This window comes from Lepisma saccharinum, chromosome 17 (assembly GCF_977018435.1).
Source record: "Lepisma saccharinum chromosome 17, izLepSacc3.1, whole genome shotgun sequence".
NCBI lineage: Eukaryota > Metazoa > Arthropoda > Insecta > Zygentoma > Lepismatidae > Lepisma > Lepisma saccharinum.
In genome coordinates this window covers 21,621,496-21,642,047 of record NC_139245.1, presented here as the reverse complement: position 1 = coordinate 21,642,047, position 20,552 = coordinate 21,621,496, and the positions used below count along the sequence as shown (strand labels likewise).

General features: G+C 36.1%; 1 protein-coding gene across 4 annotated transcripts; it reads right to left on the bottom strand.

The window, feature by feature from the left end:
• Positions 1-4,544: 4,544 nt before the first annotated feature.
• Positions 4,545-19,078, bottom strand: LOC146001582 (uncharacterized). 4 transcript variants are annotated; one of them, XM_083139080.1, is made up of 3 exons: positions 18,931-19,078; positions 12,795-15,749; positions 4,545-11,783 (listed from the first exon to the last, which is right to left on the bottom strand). In XM_083139080.1, the coding sequence occupies exon 3, from the start codon at positions 11,750-11,752 to the stop codon at positions 6,476-6,478; it is 5,277 nt and encodes a 1,758-aa protein (XP_082995206.1). In that variant the 5' UTR covers positions 11,753-11,783; positions 12,795-15,749; positions 18,931-19,078; the 3' UTR covers positions 4,545-6,475. The 4 variants fall into 4 exon arrangements, with proteins under 4 accessions (XP_082995206.1, XP_082995208.1, XP_082995209.1 ...); XM_083139082.1 differs by having other exon boundaries at positions 12,795-15,650; XM_083139083.1 differs by having other exon boundaries at positions 12,795-12,885.
• Between the last annotated feature and the right edge of the window lie 1,474 nt (positions 19,079-20,552).

The window sequence follows — 20,552 nt, the reverse complement described above, 5'->3', positions numbered from 1 at the left end:
AATTTTTAAAACGTCTTCCTTCAACCCGCTCCTACAATGAAGTGTTGTGGCAGCAGTACCCTATCCGTTTCGTATCTTTCAAAACTAAATAAATGCATGCCACATGAAGAAAATATTTAATTTAAACATAATTTCTGCTTTTAAATGGATTTTCTCAAGGAATTATGCCATCAATTTGTGGAATAACGAATATTTACAAAGAGCGGCTTCCTTCAGACCACTTCAGCAACAAACTGTTGTGGCAGCAATACATTCAAACCTCTCCTGCAACAAACTGTTGTGGCAGCAATACATTCAAACCTCTCCTGCAACAAAGTGTTGTGGCAGCAATACATTCAAACCTCTCCTGCAACGAAGTGTTGTGGCAGCAATACATATCCGTTTCGTATCATTCCCACTAAATGCTTGCCACATGTGGAGAAATATTTCATTTTAAACTTTATTTCTACATATTTTCAAGGAATTCTGCCACTATTTTGTGAAATAATGGTTAAATTTTAAAGAGCGTCTCCCATCAACCCAGAGTGTTGTGGCAGCAATGCATACTCGTTTCTTATCTTTTCCACAACATACATGCCATATGTTTTGAAATATCAGGTTTAAATTTCATATCTACACTCTTCAATGATTTCCGTCATTTCTTTTATTTTTCTATGTCGGATAAAATTTAATTTTTAAAACGTCTTCCTTCAACCCGCTCCTACAATGAAGTGTTGTGGCAGCAATTTATGGCCGTTCATTCAAAGCACTCCTGTAACAGTGTGTTGTGGCAGCAATGCATATTCATTGCTTATATTTCCCACTGCATGGTTGTTGTATGGGGAAAAAAAAACAATTTCAATTCATAACCCTTTCCTATCATTCCCATTGCTGGTATAACACTATTAGATAGATACCTCATGAAAGAGCCATTTCCGTATTTAGAAGAAATTCCACCATTATTTTATTGAGTAATGAATATTTTTAAAGATCGCCTTCTTTAAAACATAATATATATTAAAATGAGCAGCTTCCAAATAAAAACAACAACTTAATTGTAGGATATTTTGTATTGCTTTTCGACACTGTTGGCTAGTCATGTAAATAACGCCTATACCTTGGCCAAGATCCGAAGCAAGAACCTGTTGCAACCACCATATGAGCCAATCCCACTCATTAGCAGTGCATGTATTGTCATGAAATATTTTACTTATCACTACCAGGAGCAAGCAGGACCAAAAATATGATTTTCATTTCGTGCAAATTCGTATGTAATGTGTGTGAACCAATATACATTTTTTGGATATTCTAATCTTTAATTTTGATTGACGTGTACAATTACTGTCAGATTAAATATTTTAGATTCTCCAGTTTGGACTCCATTTAAAAATTATGCAATAGACCTACATACAATACAGCAATCATTTGCAAAACAAAAAAAAGGCACGCGTTTGCTCTTACAATGAATAGAAATTGAAGGCATTCTCAACAAAAAGAAAATCCATAGAATAACGCATATTCGAATAAGCTAAATTTTGCTGCAACTCGTGTTTATGTCTACTGGTTAATTACTGGAGTCCAAACTTGAGTATCTATAATTTTTATTCAGACAGTAGCTGCCTGCCTTCCTATTTCACTTCTAGAGGATTGACATTCATCTTAACGCAATCCCTGGGTGAGAACTTGCTATCTGGTGGAAGTAGCAGTTTGTTACTAATTCGTGGCTCCAATTCTCTGGAGTTACGTTTGTGGTGCCATGTTGCAAACTTTTTGTGACAAGATGATCAGTCGACAACGTAATCTATCAGGGCACCAAGGCTGCAAAACACAAACACAGACATGCTTGAGGATATAGCATATGAAATGTAAATTACTTTAAACTACACGTTGAAAGCCCCTCTCATCAAGGTTTCTTGGAAATTATATTCTTATACCTGAAAATTTAATAACGTTGACGTTTATAATTGAACTTTTGTAAAAAGTGCATATCATTCTCTTCCCTTTTGCATAAATCATAATCTACTGTGCTGTCATTCATTCTTAATAATGTGTAGTGAACTTGTGAATGAAACAGTATGTAATTGAGAAGTTTGTTGTGACTATGTGCATTTGCCATTATTAAAAAATTAAATTCTTACATGTAGGACTTGAGTGTGTCTCGTATCAAGCTACCCAAGCTCCTATGACACAGTATGCCCCTGCAGACCTTCACAAAGCTTGACTTTTGTCAGAAAAGTAACAGGATTGATTTCTTCTGAAACTATGATATTGAAACATGCAAAATATGTTGTGAATATAAATCCCCTTGGAAGTGGTTCTGCATTTACAAACCATTTGATTTTGCCTTCGACTTCAATTCCATCTTTGTACATAAGATTTGATGTTGCTTGTATCAAGATATAAATACAATATCACTAAAATTCGTATTACATTTTGATTTTATCTTCAAGTTAGCAGACTTTTTCTGCTCACAAGCATAACTTTTTTAAAATAAAGGTAAATAGTCTTTATCAAGATATTCCAATCCAAAAGACTGTCTCTCATCTGCTGAGAAACACCCCAGAAATGCTGGAAGATGTGTATAGATATCCAACTCTTACCTACCAATCCTATCATAGTATATCAATGATAAATTGTGATAGTGTGTGAATTACTGTGAACAATTTGTAAAACAAATATTAATTGTAGCTTCATTTTAATTTATATCGTAACTGGTGTCAGTTGGCACATTTCATCAGTCAATTATGATTACCTTAATTTTATAATTTTCAGCACTTTATGTCCATTCACTCTGGTCCCCTGAAAAATGTAAAATTCGAGATTCTACCATATATCCAAAAGACACAGTGATAAATAATTTAAGAAGAAACATGTGAATGATTCAATGTTGAATACCAAAATTCAAAGTCGAGTATTACAATTCTACTAGTGTTAAAAAGTAGTAGTTTCCAAATTCATAAAGGGTATCAGGGAAGTTCTTAGGTACCTCCAAAGAACAACCTTTCTACGAAACAAATTATAATTTTTATTTTCAAATGAAAGACCACTTTCCAAAACACCTCACATTTTTCTATTTCTTGTAAAAATTCATAATTTACAGGCACTTTAATCATATTTGGAACTGTTGGTAAAAATGTCGCAAGATTTGTTGGACATGAATAAGAAAGTATGATGGCAGTCTTTTTTCTCTCCAGCTATGTTCCTCACCCTCGCATCAATTTTACCAGGCCCTAAGACATCATTAATTCAGCAGTTGACTAATTTAAAATTTATTTCATAGGTCTCGGACATAACCAAACTATTACTTTTTGTTATACATAATTATATAATACATAAAGTAAAAAAAAATACTCTTTTGCAACTCTTCAGTTTCATGCCATGCACATGAAAAATCAGCTCCAATTCTTTCTCGAATAGTCATGAATTTTGTATGTAACAATGTATTCAGAAATTTGAATATTCCAGAAACAGGTACATTGCAACATGCTGTAATCGCTTATTTCTTAACCAGAAAATGTTTCCCTGAGCCCTGCAGATGAAATATTTATTTGCTCATAAACTTATGGAAATTATAATGCCAAACAAAGGATACAACATTGAAAGGAAATATTTTAATGACTTGCTTTGAAGATTAAGGCACGGTATTTTTTTCTATCTATCTATATATATATAAATGTGTTCAACATACAGTAGATAGTACAGGTTTCTTTCTCTCAGTATGTGAATATGAATATCGATAAAACTACAAAAGCCGGGAATCGGATTTCTTCAAATTTACAGGAGAAAGTACTTACGGAATTTAGTTTCTGTGTAATTTCGGAAGTTGCATCTCATGACGTAATCAGTGGCGTGCCCAAGGTTTTCGAAAGGGAGGGGTTATGTACACTTTTTCTGGTAGTCAGTCCACATTTCGTCATCTTTTCCTACCTTTGACGCTTTCTTTTTTGGGAATACTGGGCCAAAGGGGGGGTTATAACCCCCACCAACCCCCCTTGGGCACGCCACTGGACGTAATCCCCGGTGAGTGTTTCCACACAGTTTTTCACTATGTTGCCCAACGTAAATCAACCTAGTGTTACCATCATGGTGCGTGGGGCTATCGTAAATGGTTTTTGGGGCCATGCGGGAATTTTTCTGTTACGAAGGTTGAAACACTGCTTTGCCATTTGAAACACAACACTAGTCAAGATTTGCCAGCCATTTTGCATGTTCAGGAAGCGAGAAAAGAAGGAACAATAATTACTCGATATGTCGACAATAGATACTAATTTCGTTAAGAAAAGCGAAATCCCTTGTTAAACAACCTTTCCCAATGCAGAATAAGTAAGTACAAATGTAAACAATTACAGAATAAACGAGTTACAGGAGATTCCCGGCTTTTGATAGTTTTACCTGAATATCAATTGCATAATGTCTATAACTAAACAATATTAATAATATTAACACCAGGACCAACTTTATATGGAACACAAGAGGTTTCTCTTAACTCATGCATATATTTCCTTAGGGATTCAGGTCTACAGTTATACACGCTAATCTGCCCTTAAGAATAATCAAACACATCCTTTCAATCAAGGAACATTAACATTTATTACAATTCAAAAAAAAAATCTACAACAAATCTTAAAACATGATAAAAAAAAAATTATCTTCCAAAGACTTCTTTGTAGAGTTGTACCAGGAGTGGTGTGGTGCAAATGCAATTCTTCCTGAATGCAATACTGAAACAAAAAGTTAAAAAACTTTAAAATCCAAACCACAAGAATACATAGCATGTATCTTTAAAAAAAATCAATTTATGGCACATACAAAGAGATACTTAAAGGTTGTATGCAGTATATTATTTATTACATAAATCAGTGTGTACAAATAATTTTGTTGACCTTGGATTCAGAATTTGAGTTACTTGACTTCTGAGCGAAATATACAGCAGATTGAAATTAAAAATGCAGAAGGCAATCAGTAATCAAGAATGGTATAAAACCAAATATGGTCATCATGCAAGAAAAACTGAGGCTGGATATCAAAGTAATATTTTTGGCAATAAATACATATGTATAAAATAATAACAATAATAAAATCATATCTGGTGGAGCGGGTGTGTTTTGGCCTCGAGGGCCGCTCTTACAACAGACCCTTGTCTGGGTGATTATAACAAAACAAAATAGTAATATAAGAATTTAAGTTGATTACATGTAAGCTATGGATATGGATTGAAGATAAAAATAAATTGAATTAAAACAAGAAGATAATAAGTTTATCCAATATTTGTACATGTATGACAAGACAGCTGGAAGAATGACTGAAAAAAATAATAGCAATTATATTAATAAATTAAAAAAGATAAAACAATGAAATTTAGAATGTACATATGTGTAGCTACAAGAAGTTAAATGCACACAACTTAAAAGTTATTTCAATGGAAAAGTTGACCATGATTAACCCTTATCCGGGCAACCAGTGTCTATCAGACACTGTTGATTATATTTCTTGTCACATACCTCAAACGATACTTCTTGCGAACGTTTAAAATTTTTTTGACTTTGTTTCTCTCTTTTTCTCATTTCACAATATTTGACTGTTTGATAATGTAGGTCAGGCATAAAAAAATATTTTCTATTTCACTTACGTAAACGGGCAAGCAGTGTCTGTCGGACAGAACAGTGTACAAACAAAAGTTGTAATATTATTTGAATATGTATTAACAAATGTTCAATCAAAAATAAAGTATTCAATAAGACATCACATAAAAATATTATTAGCGATAAAATAGAAAAAATGAAAAATATATGAGCAAATAAAACAATTTCCTCACACTACCTTCTGGCCTAACATGTTTCATATACTATGCTGCAAGAATTACAACAACATGTAATTTTGATGATGATGAATACAAGAATTATGGACATAAAAATGATGGTTAGGTTAAATATGTTACTCGGTTGTTTCCACATCGATGAAACAAAAATCTTGCATTAGAATGAAATTTAAAGCAATGCAGTGTCTGACAGACCCTGCTTGCCCTGAAACATTACAAAAATAGCTTGCCCGGATAAGGGTTAAGCGCTTATATGGTAGTAGGCATTATATATTGTGTAAATGTTTACAGCAAAAGAAATTGTTTCAATTGATGTTAATTTTCAAGATAGAAATCCTCACTTCTTTTCTTCATTGTTACTTTTCGTGACAGCTGTGGTCAATATTCTGCAAGACACTTGAGAAAGGAAACATGACATTTATATACACAGACCATCGGATATAAGTAAATTAATACATTTGGTATTATCCAAATTGATGGCACATCAGTTTTGGTGAAGTTGTTAAAGGTTTTGAAATTGCCTTACTTGACATCATACCAAAACGAATTTACTTACTTCTTAGCCAATTATACACTACAAGCTAATAGAAAGGACAGAATTATATAAGAATGTTGAGAAGCAAGTGTGAAAACAATATAAATATACATTGGAGTACAAATATACATTATTTACAACCATCAATTTTTGTGTTTTGGGCACAGAAATGGCATACCAGATATGGACACACAAGTATCATGATATAAGTTACAGCAAGCTTCATTTGAACAAGGATGTAATTTATGATAGAAAGCATATTGGCTCTTCTGTGCTGAATATGGCTGGCGACATATGCAATGAAGTTTGAAAGTTTCAATATTCCCCTTTGTTCTACTTACAGTTTTAGTCGTTAAAGGAAACTCCTCAATATGTCTGTTCTTCAAGCATTTTTTAAGGTGAGTTCTCATTTGCTTTTCATCATAACTTAAATCACATGGATTTAATCCAGCTGCTAGTGAAACAGCATTCGCAATAGCAAAAACAGCACAGTTGTTCAAACCTGCTTCTTGTTTTTGACCGGGCAAAGTTTCAATTGTAATTTCTTCCTCATCTAGCTGCATGATGTTACAAATTTGATGTACTGCATTGACTGGCACATTCTCATCAACGGAATTTAGAACATAAACAGTCTGATGATTATTAGTATTAATATTTGTAACAGTTATCCAATGACTATAGTTACCACAATGTAACACTTGAATGAATTTAGTACCAGCGTCAATTTTCCTAAAATTCAGTGGTACACCTAAAATGGTATCTTGCAATCCACCCATATGTGCGTATCTTGCACATATTAATGTCTGAGAAGCATTCACTATTTTATCACTGATAAAAGAAATGCCTTCCAATTCTGCAATATCATCTTCATTCAGATGATACTGACCAATACACAAAAATGACTGGGCTGGTTCTTTTTTTCCCCAAAATTTTCGCTTTAAGTTAGGTCTACCCCGTCTATGCTTTACTACTGGGACAAACAACTGACCCTTACATTTGCTTTCAGGATTGTTATCATCAGACTGATCATCATCAATGAATATCACTTCATTAATAATCTGTTCCCTTCCATCTTCTTTATGCTCCTCACCTTCATGTGGTTCAAATGACAATGGGGAGCTTAGAGAAGTGTGTAATGATGGATTTATGTTTGCAGTGTTATTGGTATTGGTACAAAGTGTATCCTGATTCTCTTTCCAGTTGCATAACAGAGATTCCAGTACAGAATATTTTTCTTCATATTCTTTTTTTCCACAAGCGGACAAGAAAGAAGCACATTGGTCTGTTAGGACTCTAGCATGATTATACTTTTGACCAGGGGTGTTTAATGGGACCTTTTGTGCACTTGCAACAAAAGACACAGAACTTGGCATTACATCACATTCCTTTAAGTAATGATTCTTTTGCCACCTCACATCAACAAGTTCTGCAATAAACATGGGCAAGTTCATATGATTTCTAGCAGCAAACAAATGGGAACAAGGCAATTTGAACTTTGTGTGAAATGAGCAGATGCATTTTGTGAAGTTCCCTGTTACAACATAAACTTTGCCATTAAAAGAAACAGTACAAACCCCATAATCATCATTAAAGACTTCATAACGACCCCTATCGATTTCATATTTTCTCAGCTGATTGAACAAGAATTTTGATGACTCCGAAGTGCAAATTCTTGAAATTTCCACAGAAGTTTCACTTATCTGGGATGTGTCCAAGGTAGTTTTCAATTCTGTGAAGGCATTGTATTCAACTTCATTGAAGATTGTTTTTGTTAACTCAATCAAGTTATTTAAAGCAGTTGACAAGTGTTGGTGTGGTTTAAGGACTGACTTAATTCTTTGATTGTGTCTTTCTATACGATTATTTGTTCTATTTCCTAAATGACATACATCTAAATGGAAACAGGGTACCCACATTTCTTTATAGCTATGCCAGTTGTCCATGAAGTACTTATGGAACTCTACATGAATATCTTGAATTGTACATATACACTTTTGATAATCATCTTCATTTACACAGTACACCATCTTTCTAAGGGTTTGAAATAAAGCTTCCTTTTCCTTATACTCAGCTTTAATTTTGTGAATTGCCCTTTTAAATGCTTGGAGAACATGGAAAATACATAACAAAACAGAGGCTCCAGGTAACAACTCCTTCAAAACTTTAATCTCATTTAAATCTTTGTCTACAATAACAGCCTTACACTTTTCTTTCAGAAAGGGATTGGCTTCTACAAATATTGAGAAAGCTCTCTTCAACACAAACTGAGTTTCATTTTCAACAAAAAAGAATCCAACTGGCCTGCCATTACTTTGCCCATCCTCACACAAAATTGTATAGAGAGGAAATCCTTCCATATTTACTTGATAAGTGCCATCAACAAATAAAACATCTGAATACTTGTGACACATATTTTTCATACTTCTAGTTTGAAAAAATATAAAACTTAATTCATTCTTCTCATTTTTTTCAATATGGGTGTTACTTTCCGGATCATTATTAACCAGATTTTGCAACGTAGTTAAAACTATTTCACCTTCCGACTGTCCACTTGTAACAGTTCCAGCAATTTTTTGTTTCATGTTGACAACATCTTGTGTAGTTAATTTCTTTCGTGTCTCTTTCAGAACCTGTCTCCTAAAATCTAAATTACTAATATTACACTCAAGAAGCTGGGAAAACTTTTCTTTTTCTGCACTGGTTAGCAATCTATTCTGAGTATACAAACAATAATATTCTGGCCCAATGGGATGATTGTGACTAACATTGATTTTTCCTACTCTATACCTGAATGGTTTTCTTACAAGACCAACATAAACTGAAAAACTACAGTTGCCAGCATTGTATTTCTGATTTACTCTTACATTATTTCCTCTCTTTCTTATATGGCCTGCATGCTTACATTCAAAATAAACTCGTTGATAAGGAAACTGCCTGTCATCAAAGGTGGATGATACAGTACTTCTAACTGACATCGGGTGGAAATTGACATCACACCATCCCTTGAAATCTTTTTCAAATTCTTCAAAAGACCCATATTCGGCTCCACTTTTGAAACCACTACCACCATGCAGGTGAAAGTCTTTCATTCTACTGTTAAATTGTCGGAATTTGTAGATCTTTACTTTAAACTGTCTGTTACAAAGAAACATGTCGGAGGGTTCTATAAATATTTTTAATATCCTTGCAGGTAAGTTTAACAGACAATTTAGAGCCACATACAAATACAGCTTGCAGCAAATATGGAAGGAAGTAGTCATTAAAAATAAAGACTTCAAGAAATAACAGAAGGAAGCAAGAAATGTTTCACAGAAAAGTAATACAGGATGAAGAAACACAAGAGAAACAAATGTCGCATGTAGCAACAAGAATAATTGACCAAACAACCCTAATAATAGCAGATCTTGAACTTTGTTGAGACTATAAGTGGGATACACATATGGAGAGCAGAAATCCAAATTTACAGATATGCAGACACAGAGGCAGCTGAGGCTATAAAACACTATCTTGGTCATAAAATTTATTGAATGAGGGTTAACTTGGGAGTGATTGGCATAATGGAATTCAGAATCATCCATGTCAAATGAATCTTTGGAATAGTTCAAAAAGGAAACTAGGGCATCTAGGGAAGGAACAGGAAGAATTGTATTAAATATTATTCCCAGGGTAGAAACAAGCAGCAAAACCTGAAAAAAATAACTCCAGAAGAATGAATATGAAAACTTGAATGTAGGTACATTAGAGTGAGGTGTCACTTTATGGTTCAGCACTGGATTTAACCTGCTGAAGGTAGACAAAATACACGAATCAACCATCGAAGGAGCCACGGAGTCCCAGGAAGAAACAGCTGGAGAATGAAGGTCATGGGGAGAAACAGTTGAAAACTGCAGGTCATGGGGAGAAACAGTTGAAGACTGCAGGTCATGGGGAGAAACAGTTGAAGACTGCAGGTCATGGGGAGAAACAGTTGAAGACTGCAGGTCATGGGAAGAAACAGTTGAAGACTGCAGGTTTTGGGGAGAAACAGTTGAAGACTGCAGGTTTTGGGGAGAAACAGCCTGAGAAGACTGCAGGTCATGGGGAGAAACAGTTGAAGACTGCAGGTCATGGGAAGAAACAGTTGAAGACTGCAGGTCATGGGGAGAAACAGTTGAAGACTGCAGGTCATGGGGAGAAACAGTTGAAGACTGCAGGTCATGGGAAGAAACAGTTGAAGACTGCAGGTCATGGGAAGAAACAGTTGAAGACTGCAGGTCATGGGAAGAAACAGTTGAAGACTGCAGGTTTTGGGGAGAAACAGTTGAAGACTGCAGGTTTTGGGGAGAAACAGTTGAAGACTGCAGGTTTTGGGGAGAAACAGCCTGAGAAGACTGCAGGTCATGGGGAGAAACAGTTGAAGACTGCAGGTTATGGGAAGAAACAGTTGAAGACTGCAGGTCATGGGAAGAAACAGTTGAAGACTGCAGGTTTTGGGGAGAAACAGGCTGAGAAGACTGCAGGTCATGGGGAGAAACAGTTGAAGACTGCAGGTCATGGGAAGAAACAGTTGAAGACTGCAGGTCATGGGAGGAAACAGTTGAAGACTGCAGGTCATGGGAAGAAACAGTTGAAGACTGCAGGTCATGGGGAGAAACAGTTGAAGACTGCAGGTCATGGGGAGAAACAGTTGAAGACTGCAGGTCATGGGAAGAAACAGCCTGAGAAGACTGCAGGTCATGGGGAGAAACAGTTGAAGACTGCAGGTTATGGGAAGAAACAGTTGAAGACTGCAGGTCATGGGAAGAAACAGTTGAAGACTGCAGGTTTTGGGGAGAAACAGGCTGAGAAGACTGCAGGTCATGGGGAGAAACAGTTGAAGACTGCAGGTCATGGGAAGAAACAGTTGAAGACTGCAGGTCATGGGAAGAAACAGTTGAAGACTGCAGGTCATGGGAAGAAACAGTTGAAGACTGCAGGTCATGGGAAGAAACAGTTGAAGACTGCAGGTCATGGGAAGAAACAGTTGAAGACTGCAGGTCATGGGGAGAAACAGTTGAAGACTGCAGGTCATGGGAAGAAACAGTTGAAGACTGCAGGTCATGGGAAGAAACAGCCTGAGAAGACTGCAGGTCATGGGGAGAAACAGTTGAAGACTGCAGGTTTTGGGGAGAAACAGTTGAAGACTGCAGGTCATGGGGAGAAACAGTTGGAGAAAACTGCAGGTTTTGAGGAGTAACAGCCAGAGGGGACTGCAAGTAATCTGAAAGAGAGGTAGCATTATTTGTTCTTGATTGACTGGTACTTAACTTATTCATTGCATCCACCATCTTCATCTTGATGAATTCGGTTCCATGTCTTGATAAATGTAACCCATCCCTTGAAAGCAGCTTCAATGTGAAATCTTCCCATGAAAGAAAAGCAACGTCCAGCTTATTGCACATGTCTTGAAGGGCTATATTAATCTGGTTGGCACTAAAAAATAAGAGAAAAAAATAGGGTCACCATTCCATCATATGCCTCGAAGATTTCAATAAACTCATTAATTTGAATTTCTCTGTATTGTTGTGTAATGCATTCATTCTATCTGCAGTAACATTTTCACATGAATTTTGTTTTGTTAGAAGTGACAACATAACGATGTGTTATAACCAGAGAATATTCAACTTCAAAAATGAATTTGTAGGTTTTGCTTAATTTATCAATACATCTCGCTCTCTTCCACTTAGCAGTAGTCATGTATCTACAATATGTTTTTTTCTCCTTTCAGAATTAATACATTATTTTCTCTGCTGTAAATGTGATAAGTTGGGAGTTACGTCTATCTGGTTCTCACAATGATTATTTTCTTTCTATTTCTCTACCTTATTCATGGACTGAGTCCACAACTTTGGACTACTAATACTTCATTTCTTAAAATGTATTGTCAAAATTATCTATTTTCATTCCCCAGCAGACCCCAAATATGAAAGTTTTGTAAAAGAATATTTATAATTTTCCATAAATTTAATGCAAATGCCCTACTTCTTATTTTCAGCCTATATACTGACATATGGATTAATCTAACACCATTATTATTAATGTGGTCTGCCTTTCAATCTCCACATAGCTCAGAATCAATAACAAGAAGTTCTACTAGGAAGTGGCAAATTATCCATGCAACACCATAGAAACAATTAGAATGTTATACAATTGTGAAACAAAAGAGCTGGCCTATTTGTGTATGCATATTGCACATTATCATAAGCTACCTTAAGTAATTTCTCATGTGAGCATCATTAATACAATACGTTAACATTGGGATTGGCTCAACACTACTTATTACTTAACTATAGTTGTTTAGATTGGTGAAATTGCTAGAAAGGTACATATGAACTAAAATAATTTGGAATGCTGTTCACCTCTGGACATGCATGCAACTATAACTGAAGTTGTGCAAACTGATCTGTTATAAATACCTATCAAAATACAAATGTCGAGACTTACCACGAGTTTATTCTTGACACACGGCAACGTTCTGTGAAAATGGAAATTCCATTTGTCAGCTTGAAGTTGTCTACCGCACGAGGGAGAAGTCCTGTAAATTACGAAATTAGCATAAGCATTGTTGAGTTTTATTGAAGTGCTAAGACATACACATTTGCATGATTATTTTCATCCACTTTGGCAAACTTAGCATGTGTAATAAATGCAAGTTAATTAAACAATCATGGCAGAAATTATTGGTACATACAAAGTAGATGATGAATTACACACTAACAGCAATTTATGAAGAAAACTAACAATGCAAAAAATTGTTAAATTCTGGAAAATATTATGTAATTTATTGCTATCTTGGGATTTAGAAAAATATGTTCACATGACTTACCACAGCAATGTACATCTCATTGCACAATAATAAAAAAAATATCTTGATTCCCATAAAGTAGAACCTTGTACTTACAGCCATTGCACATTCACATGTGTCTTCTAGACATGGTTCACCCAGTGTCTAGAAGAAAACTCAAAGCAAATTCCACATAATTGAAAAATACATGAACAATAGTTTATACAAAATTTTGGGTTCAAACTGACACACAAGACAACAAACCACTAGTTCTAAACATTTTCCTGAACCAGTTCATTGTTATACCATTCATACTGACAAGTAGACTAAGCCAAGCGTCAAATTAACTTTGCAACAGGTTTTCGCATATGTAGATCCAGATGTGCACGCAGGACGTAGTTCGGAGACTGGTTCTATTCCGACACAACTACATACTTGCAAGAAAATGGTTATTTAATTTGTAATATACAGACAAAATGACACATCCATTAGCAGGTATGGACTTGATCAGTTGCAATCACTTTGTAGACGAACTTGGATCCGCATAATCGCCAACTGGGATCTCCATTATGTTGAAGAATCACTTTAGCTCAAGAGCGAGACTGAATACGTTGCAGAACGCGTGGAATCTGCGATACCAGTGCACATCCCATTACTTTTAACCCTATGTTTATCGTGATTAATAATGGTGCTATACAGCGGCAAGAATGGCTGAATCAAGGTCTCCTGTTCGGCATGTGGTTTTACCTGGGTGTTATTTTGAGCTTCATCCAAAGGGTAAAGCTCTTCCAAGTCAAGCATGTTATTTTAAATGCATATTCCTCATGGCAACAATATCAAAATAAAACAGCACATGAGGTGATTTGCCGTCAATGTGCACACGAACTATATCACGGGTGTTGAAGGATTTGCGGTTTGAGTTTAGGAAGAAGAAATGATTGTTGTGTGACGACAATAAAATCTCCGCGGTATTAAAATAATTCACCATGAGAAGAAACATGTTTATATTTGGACGAGACGTGCATCAACTTGGTAGGTGGCGGGGGCATAGATTGAATCAAAACATGGAAGGATAACACCGCGCAAAACCACCACCAGGAATGAAGAAATCGAAGAGAAAGGGGGGGGGGCTTATTGTTTCACCCACTGGCAACAATGAAGGCTTTGTTGAAGGAACATGTTCACTGTTCCGTGCAAACAAAGGGAAGGGGGCATTATAAGCAAGAAATGGACAGACTAAGATTTGAATCCTGGTTTAGTGAAGTGATTGATTCATAAGTTGAAACCAAACAGAGTAATAGCAGCAGACAAGGCACTCCATTGTATATATATATCACCAATAACAAATCATGATCTTTTTGGTGGTATAAACTTTAAGTGTGTGTGTCTTATAGTAACAAATGTATTGCGAACGAAGCAACCAAGTTTTTCATAAATGTATTTCTTTCTAAACCAAAAACAATAATTTGTCATTAAATTCAAGAGGGGCCTAACATTGTTTACTTTTATATTTTTTTTATGCTCGAAATATACGCACACACATGCTCTCATGTTTTGAAGATATTTCGCGATGTAGTATATTAAGTAATGACACATTTATTAAATAATCTATGCAAAAAGAAGCAAAAATACATTCCGCTTGACATGCATGCAGGTTTGTGCAGTTGGCAATACTGCAGATTTTCTCAGCGTCTGCGATGTAAGCAGCTCAGCAGTTCGAATGGAAGATTCTGAACTCTGTTCTCATGTAGATTGATAGATAAAATTGCTGCAAAGTTAGCTTGACGCGAGGCTTAGATATGGGAGCAAATAAGATTTGCAGGAACATAGAAACAAGGAAAGAAAGCTCTACCTAATATTTATCTCAACAATAACTAGCAAGACCAACTTTCTTTCAGTCATACTGACATGAGCTCTAAAAATCCCCCTAGAGAAATAGTTTTGAATGACTGTAATCATCAATCAGACCTAGGCAATACTTCGTGAGAGTTAGGAAAAAATTTCTGAACAAAATTTTATTATTGCTCTGGCAATATTTCAACTTTTATCTCACAAAGCTTGAAGGAAGCTACATGAAATTATAACCTGAAACAGTGCTAGAAAAATAACACTTTCTGCTTGTTTTTTTTGAAGTGAACGGATTCTCTACAATGAATTAGTAACTGAATTAACACTACACAATCAAGAATAATTATAAATCTGTGGTAACATTTTAAATAACACTTATTAACACAAGTTCGTTTTTGTAAATATTCACCCATACTGTTTACAGCATTCTTCACACAATGACCAGAACTATGAAAGGAATTATAGTCTATCGTTACCAGAAATCATCACGGGTACTGATGGGTGGATCTTCTTTATATTCATGACAAGTTCCTCAAATTCCTCTACAACCTTCAGAATGGAACCAGTTGGGTGTCCTTGCCTGTTTGCAAGATCATTGCATCCTGTGTGGATAATGATACCATTGAAATATGGTATCACTTCCTCAATTTCACCCCAAAGATGGTGTACTTTGGACCCAGGAAATGAAAGAGAATAAAAATGCTCACCAAAGCCAGATAATTTATAGAAGTACTTTATCTGACTATGACCAGCTATGAGATACATTCCTAAAGCGAAAAAAAAAGTTTATTAGAAATTGAAGTAAGAATAGTTAAGATGAGAATTCGCACACACAATTGACAGAAAATAATGCTGAACATTTCTATATTGAGCACCAAGCTGTGTTTAAATTATTTACTTCTTTCAGAAAACCGCACACAAGAAAAAAGACAATGAAATAGCACGAGAGTGGTTTGTCTCTGCCAGAGAAAAAAAAATCATTACACAATTTGCCCAACGTTACAGGATTATGGTAAAAAGGTCACTCAAAGCTGGGTAAGACTGAATCCAAAGCATGATCTACACACAGAAAACACTGATTCACTACTGGTAAAAATATTGATCTGTCCTGTTCAGTGTAATGCTAGCTTATGTGAAAAATATTGTATAGTACATATTTAATTTCATGTCAGATTTTACACATTACACCTGCATTAAACAGGAAAATGTACTGGTCCCTTGTGATACAGTTTAAGATGGGTTTTGCTGTATTGTGTAGGCAAACACAAACAATAGTCTCACCACTTTTTTTTATGAAGCACCAACACATGCAGTCAAAATATACACGGAATTGTATTACAACTGACACCAAACTGAACCCACAATATACAAAAAAATTAATAAATCACAAAGCTCATGAAATCAAATTCATTCACAAGCATAAAATATCTAAGAACAAGAAACTATTAGGTCTTAAGGTGAAAATCATTCCTCAAAATAAAACCTAATAGTGTTTCAGGGTCATGAGAGGTGAGGTTCATTAGATCAAGTGGTTGACAACTAATTTTTACATTTGTCAACAAGTCTAGACATAATCGAACTAATACTATTACTCTTCACGTTTTACCTTTGCTGGTGAAAATAAGAAACGGGTGTCTTTAAACACTAGACGATAATGGTTCAGGTTGTTTTATGATTTTTTTTCAAATTCCCCCAGAAGAAAAACCAATTTTCACAGAATTTTAGCACTCATTGCCACACAAAATATGAAACTTCTTTAAAGCAACGAGCACTGTTTGGATTTTGAAAAAAACTTACGTTGGAAAAAAATCTTAAGAATGACCTTACACAAGCATGTTCACTTCCCATGGACAAGGTATTCTCCACTGATAGAAGTTATAGTAGGTCCTATCGCAGACTAGTGAGAATAATTTTAGAAGTACATTGGAACTTCAGTGGAGTATATTTAGGGACTTCACTTTAACGGAGTGACTATTTTCACCAAGTGGTGAAGCTAGCTATTCAGCTATTTTTCTCCAATTTTAAACTTCATGTGCATGATCTACAACTTGGCATGGCCTGTTATACATATGTGTTTGAAGCTTACATCGGTGTACATTTATTTCGTGCAGGGGAGCGATTTTACAATACCAGGAATTTCTCCATTTTGTTTGAAATTCGGCATACTCACTAATTTTGGCCCCCTAATCACGAACCTCGCATGTGGAAATAGCAAAATAATCTAAATTAAGATCTTCTTTCTACACCCTCGATTTCCAAATTTCCCAGAGATTCCGGGCTCCGCCCCTGGGGTACTGCCCCCAACTGCTAACGTGGCCCTGCCTCCCCTCCGGCTTTCTACTGTTAAAGGCATGTCAGAAATTGGCCGGATTCACCTGCCCCCAAATAAGCACCAAATTTATACGTGAGCGCCAAATTTTTAAGTGCAGATTCGTGATTACAAGGCCCAAATTAGTAAGTATCCCAAATTTCAAACAAAAATTGGATAAATTCGCTGTATTGTTAAATTATACCAGTATATGTTCCTAAATTCTTTCGTTGTTAGGCTAGGCTGGTCAGTTTACTGCTATTAGCAACACTGCCAATGAATGTCAAAACTCAATGTTATGGTATGATTCAGGTAATTACTTTTGCTGGTGAAAATGGCCACATATGCTGTTCTTAGCACCTGGTGACAATAGCCCTACATGCTTTTCTGACCATCTGGTGAACATAGCCTTATATGCTTTTCCCACCACCTGGTGAAAATAGTCGCAGCCTTATTTTAATGCATAGAAACTAATTCTGACCCGCCTAACCTAATTACTAAAGTATATATTGAATTAGATCTTAAGTAATCGCTAAAACTCTGCAGTTATGTGTTAACAGACGCAAATCGAAATCGAACCACATAAAAACAAAAGCAACTTGGGTGCTCTAGAGATAAATGAAAGCTGTGGAACAATAAATGCTGCCAATGTATTTTCAAGATTTCAAAAATATTGCAGAAGAAAGCACATCATAAAATGCCAGGAAAAAATACTTATGTTAATAATAATTTTTATTGTAGAAACATATGAGAACATCACATGTATTACAATCATCAGAAATATAACCTAGTCATATACTAATAAAGTATATATAAATCTTACAAACATCCCAACATCATAGAAACTTACATAACCTAATTGTTCACATACCTATCAAACATAAATGTTTGAATTTTAAAAAGGGAGGGCATTGTGAAACACCCTAATAACAACCCAGCCTGAACGTTTTGCACTCGTGAATATAGCACCTGAAAGGGAATCCAAAACACACCAGATGGGAAGTCGCCTACCCTTACATACATTCATATGTAAATCATGATTGCTAATAATTGTAGAAGTAAATTGGAACTTCAGTGGAGTACATTTAGGGACGGATTAGGATAGATAGAATAGTATATCCGCACTGCACTGCACGTACACATTTTTAGGTACTACTTTACTATACCGGAGACACCTCTCAATGATTTATTTCGCAATTTTTTACATCACGGGGACGAGGTATGCCTACTAGGTTAGGTTAGGATCCATTAGCACTCCTTTCGTTCAATTTAGCATATATACGGACAATCCGAGAGCGTATTGTGCTCTCGTGCAGAAAGCAAATGGCAGCAGCAGCAATAGCGCATCGGAAATAAATTTTCGTAGAAAACCACATGCATTCGCATTAAAATGGATCAAAACTACATTCCCGAACATCAACAACGCTACAGAAAATTATTTGCGTAAGTACTTTCTCCTGTAAATTTGAAGAAATCCGTCTCCGGTATAGTAAAGTGTTACCCTGATCATATTAATGAAATATTCCCACGTACACATAAAAAGTGAAAATGAACTGCAACACGTGGGTAGCACAAAAGGTGTTTACTGTTTACACAAAAAAATGAATATATATAATACAAAAAATAATAGTATTACTCACTTATATTGTAGTTCTAGCAACTATTTTCTGCTATTTGTTCCTGAAGAATTGTGGATTCTTGGTATAATATGGTATTCTTAACAAAAACGTGGAGCTCTAATTCCGAGAACGATTTTTACCTGTTGTCTGTTACCACGAAGAAAACACAAGTGAAGTTCAAAGATTCAGTTACGATGCGAAGCAAGGTAATACGTCATTAATGCAAGGCAGTACGTCACTAATGCGTCCACCAATGAACAGCGAGTTCGCGTCAACCAATCAGGAAGCTCAAAACTGGTGTGGCAGCAATCACTACCATATACAATACGTCCAACACCGCATGGCCAAGGAATATTTAAAGGGGGGTTCAGGGGTTCCAGACCAACCTCCCGAAAGACTTACTAATTACAAAAATGAAATAATAAAATAACTGAAATTAAATAATGAAAATATACTTGTTTAAACAACGAAACTATTGCAAATACCAAGACAACATGGAAAGCAAACTACACTATGGGAGAATTCACACCCAAGCAACACGCGACATATTCCGCTTGGGAATGAGCCAATCAGTGGCAACGTTTCACACCGTATCGACATGACAGGCCACCCAAGCCTGCGTTCCATTGTTGACCTGTCGATTGTCGCTTCGGTGTAAATTTTCTTTCAGATTCACGTGAGTGGTAACAGTGTACTCCGCAAGTCAATGTGTGGTGCCACGATACCTATCACACATCATTATGTGGTCTGGAAACCAGAAAACAGCGGCGATGAGACTCGTGCTTACCATGAGTTGCCCAATGAAAAAAAGCTGCTTGCCAGACCCTGGTCCTATAGAGGACTGTTCCCATTGGAGTAAAGTTTATTTTAGTTCATGTACGTATAATTCCAGTTTTGTCTTCTTAGGCATGTGATTTCACAAGTAGTTATTTGAAATTTGGTTCTGGAGATTGATGAATGAATGAATTAAAATCATTGGGTGCGTCGGCACTCAAGGCCATTTTGCACCCTTCAATATATTCGGGGAAATATCCCCTTACCTAAAATTCTGACTGGAGAGATGAAAACGAGGGGTGTAAAAAGCCCCTTGGGAAATATTAAAAGTGCAAGGCAAGGTTGTAAAAAGACCTGCACAAGACAAACACAACACATTAAAAAGTCAGAAACAAACTAAAAGCCTCCTCACAGACGGTGGAAGAGACCAGCTCTTCGTAAAAACCTAAAAACATTTGATAAAATACTGCTGTCATCGCCCAACAGGGATGACAAACAGTCAGAAAGGTTAAAAGTCTGCCGGAGGTAAGCAAGATCGGCACATTCAACGAGAATATGTCGAATGCTTAAAACAACATTACAAACACGACACAACGGAAGGTCCAGCCCTTGCAGCAAGTGACCATGCGTTAGACGGCTGTGTCCTATACGCAGGCGGGTAAGAATAACTTCTTCTCGCCGAGAGGGACGGGACGAGGAACGCCAAGCACTTATGGTGGGCTTAATAGTGAGAAGCTTGTTCCCCGTTTCCGTATCCCACTCGGCCTGCCAAGTGTTAAGAAGTCTACAACGGAACACATTCTGCAGGTCGCTAGCTGGCAAAAGGTAGACGAGAACGTCCCCATCTGGATCAGCAGACTTGGCGGCAG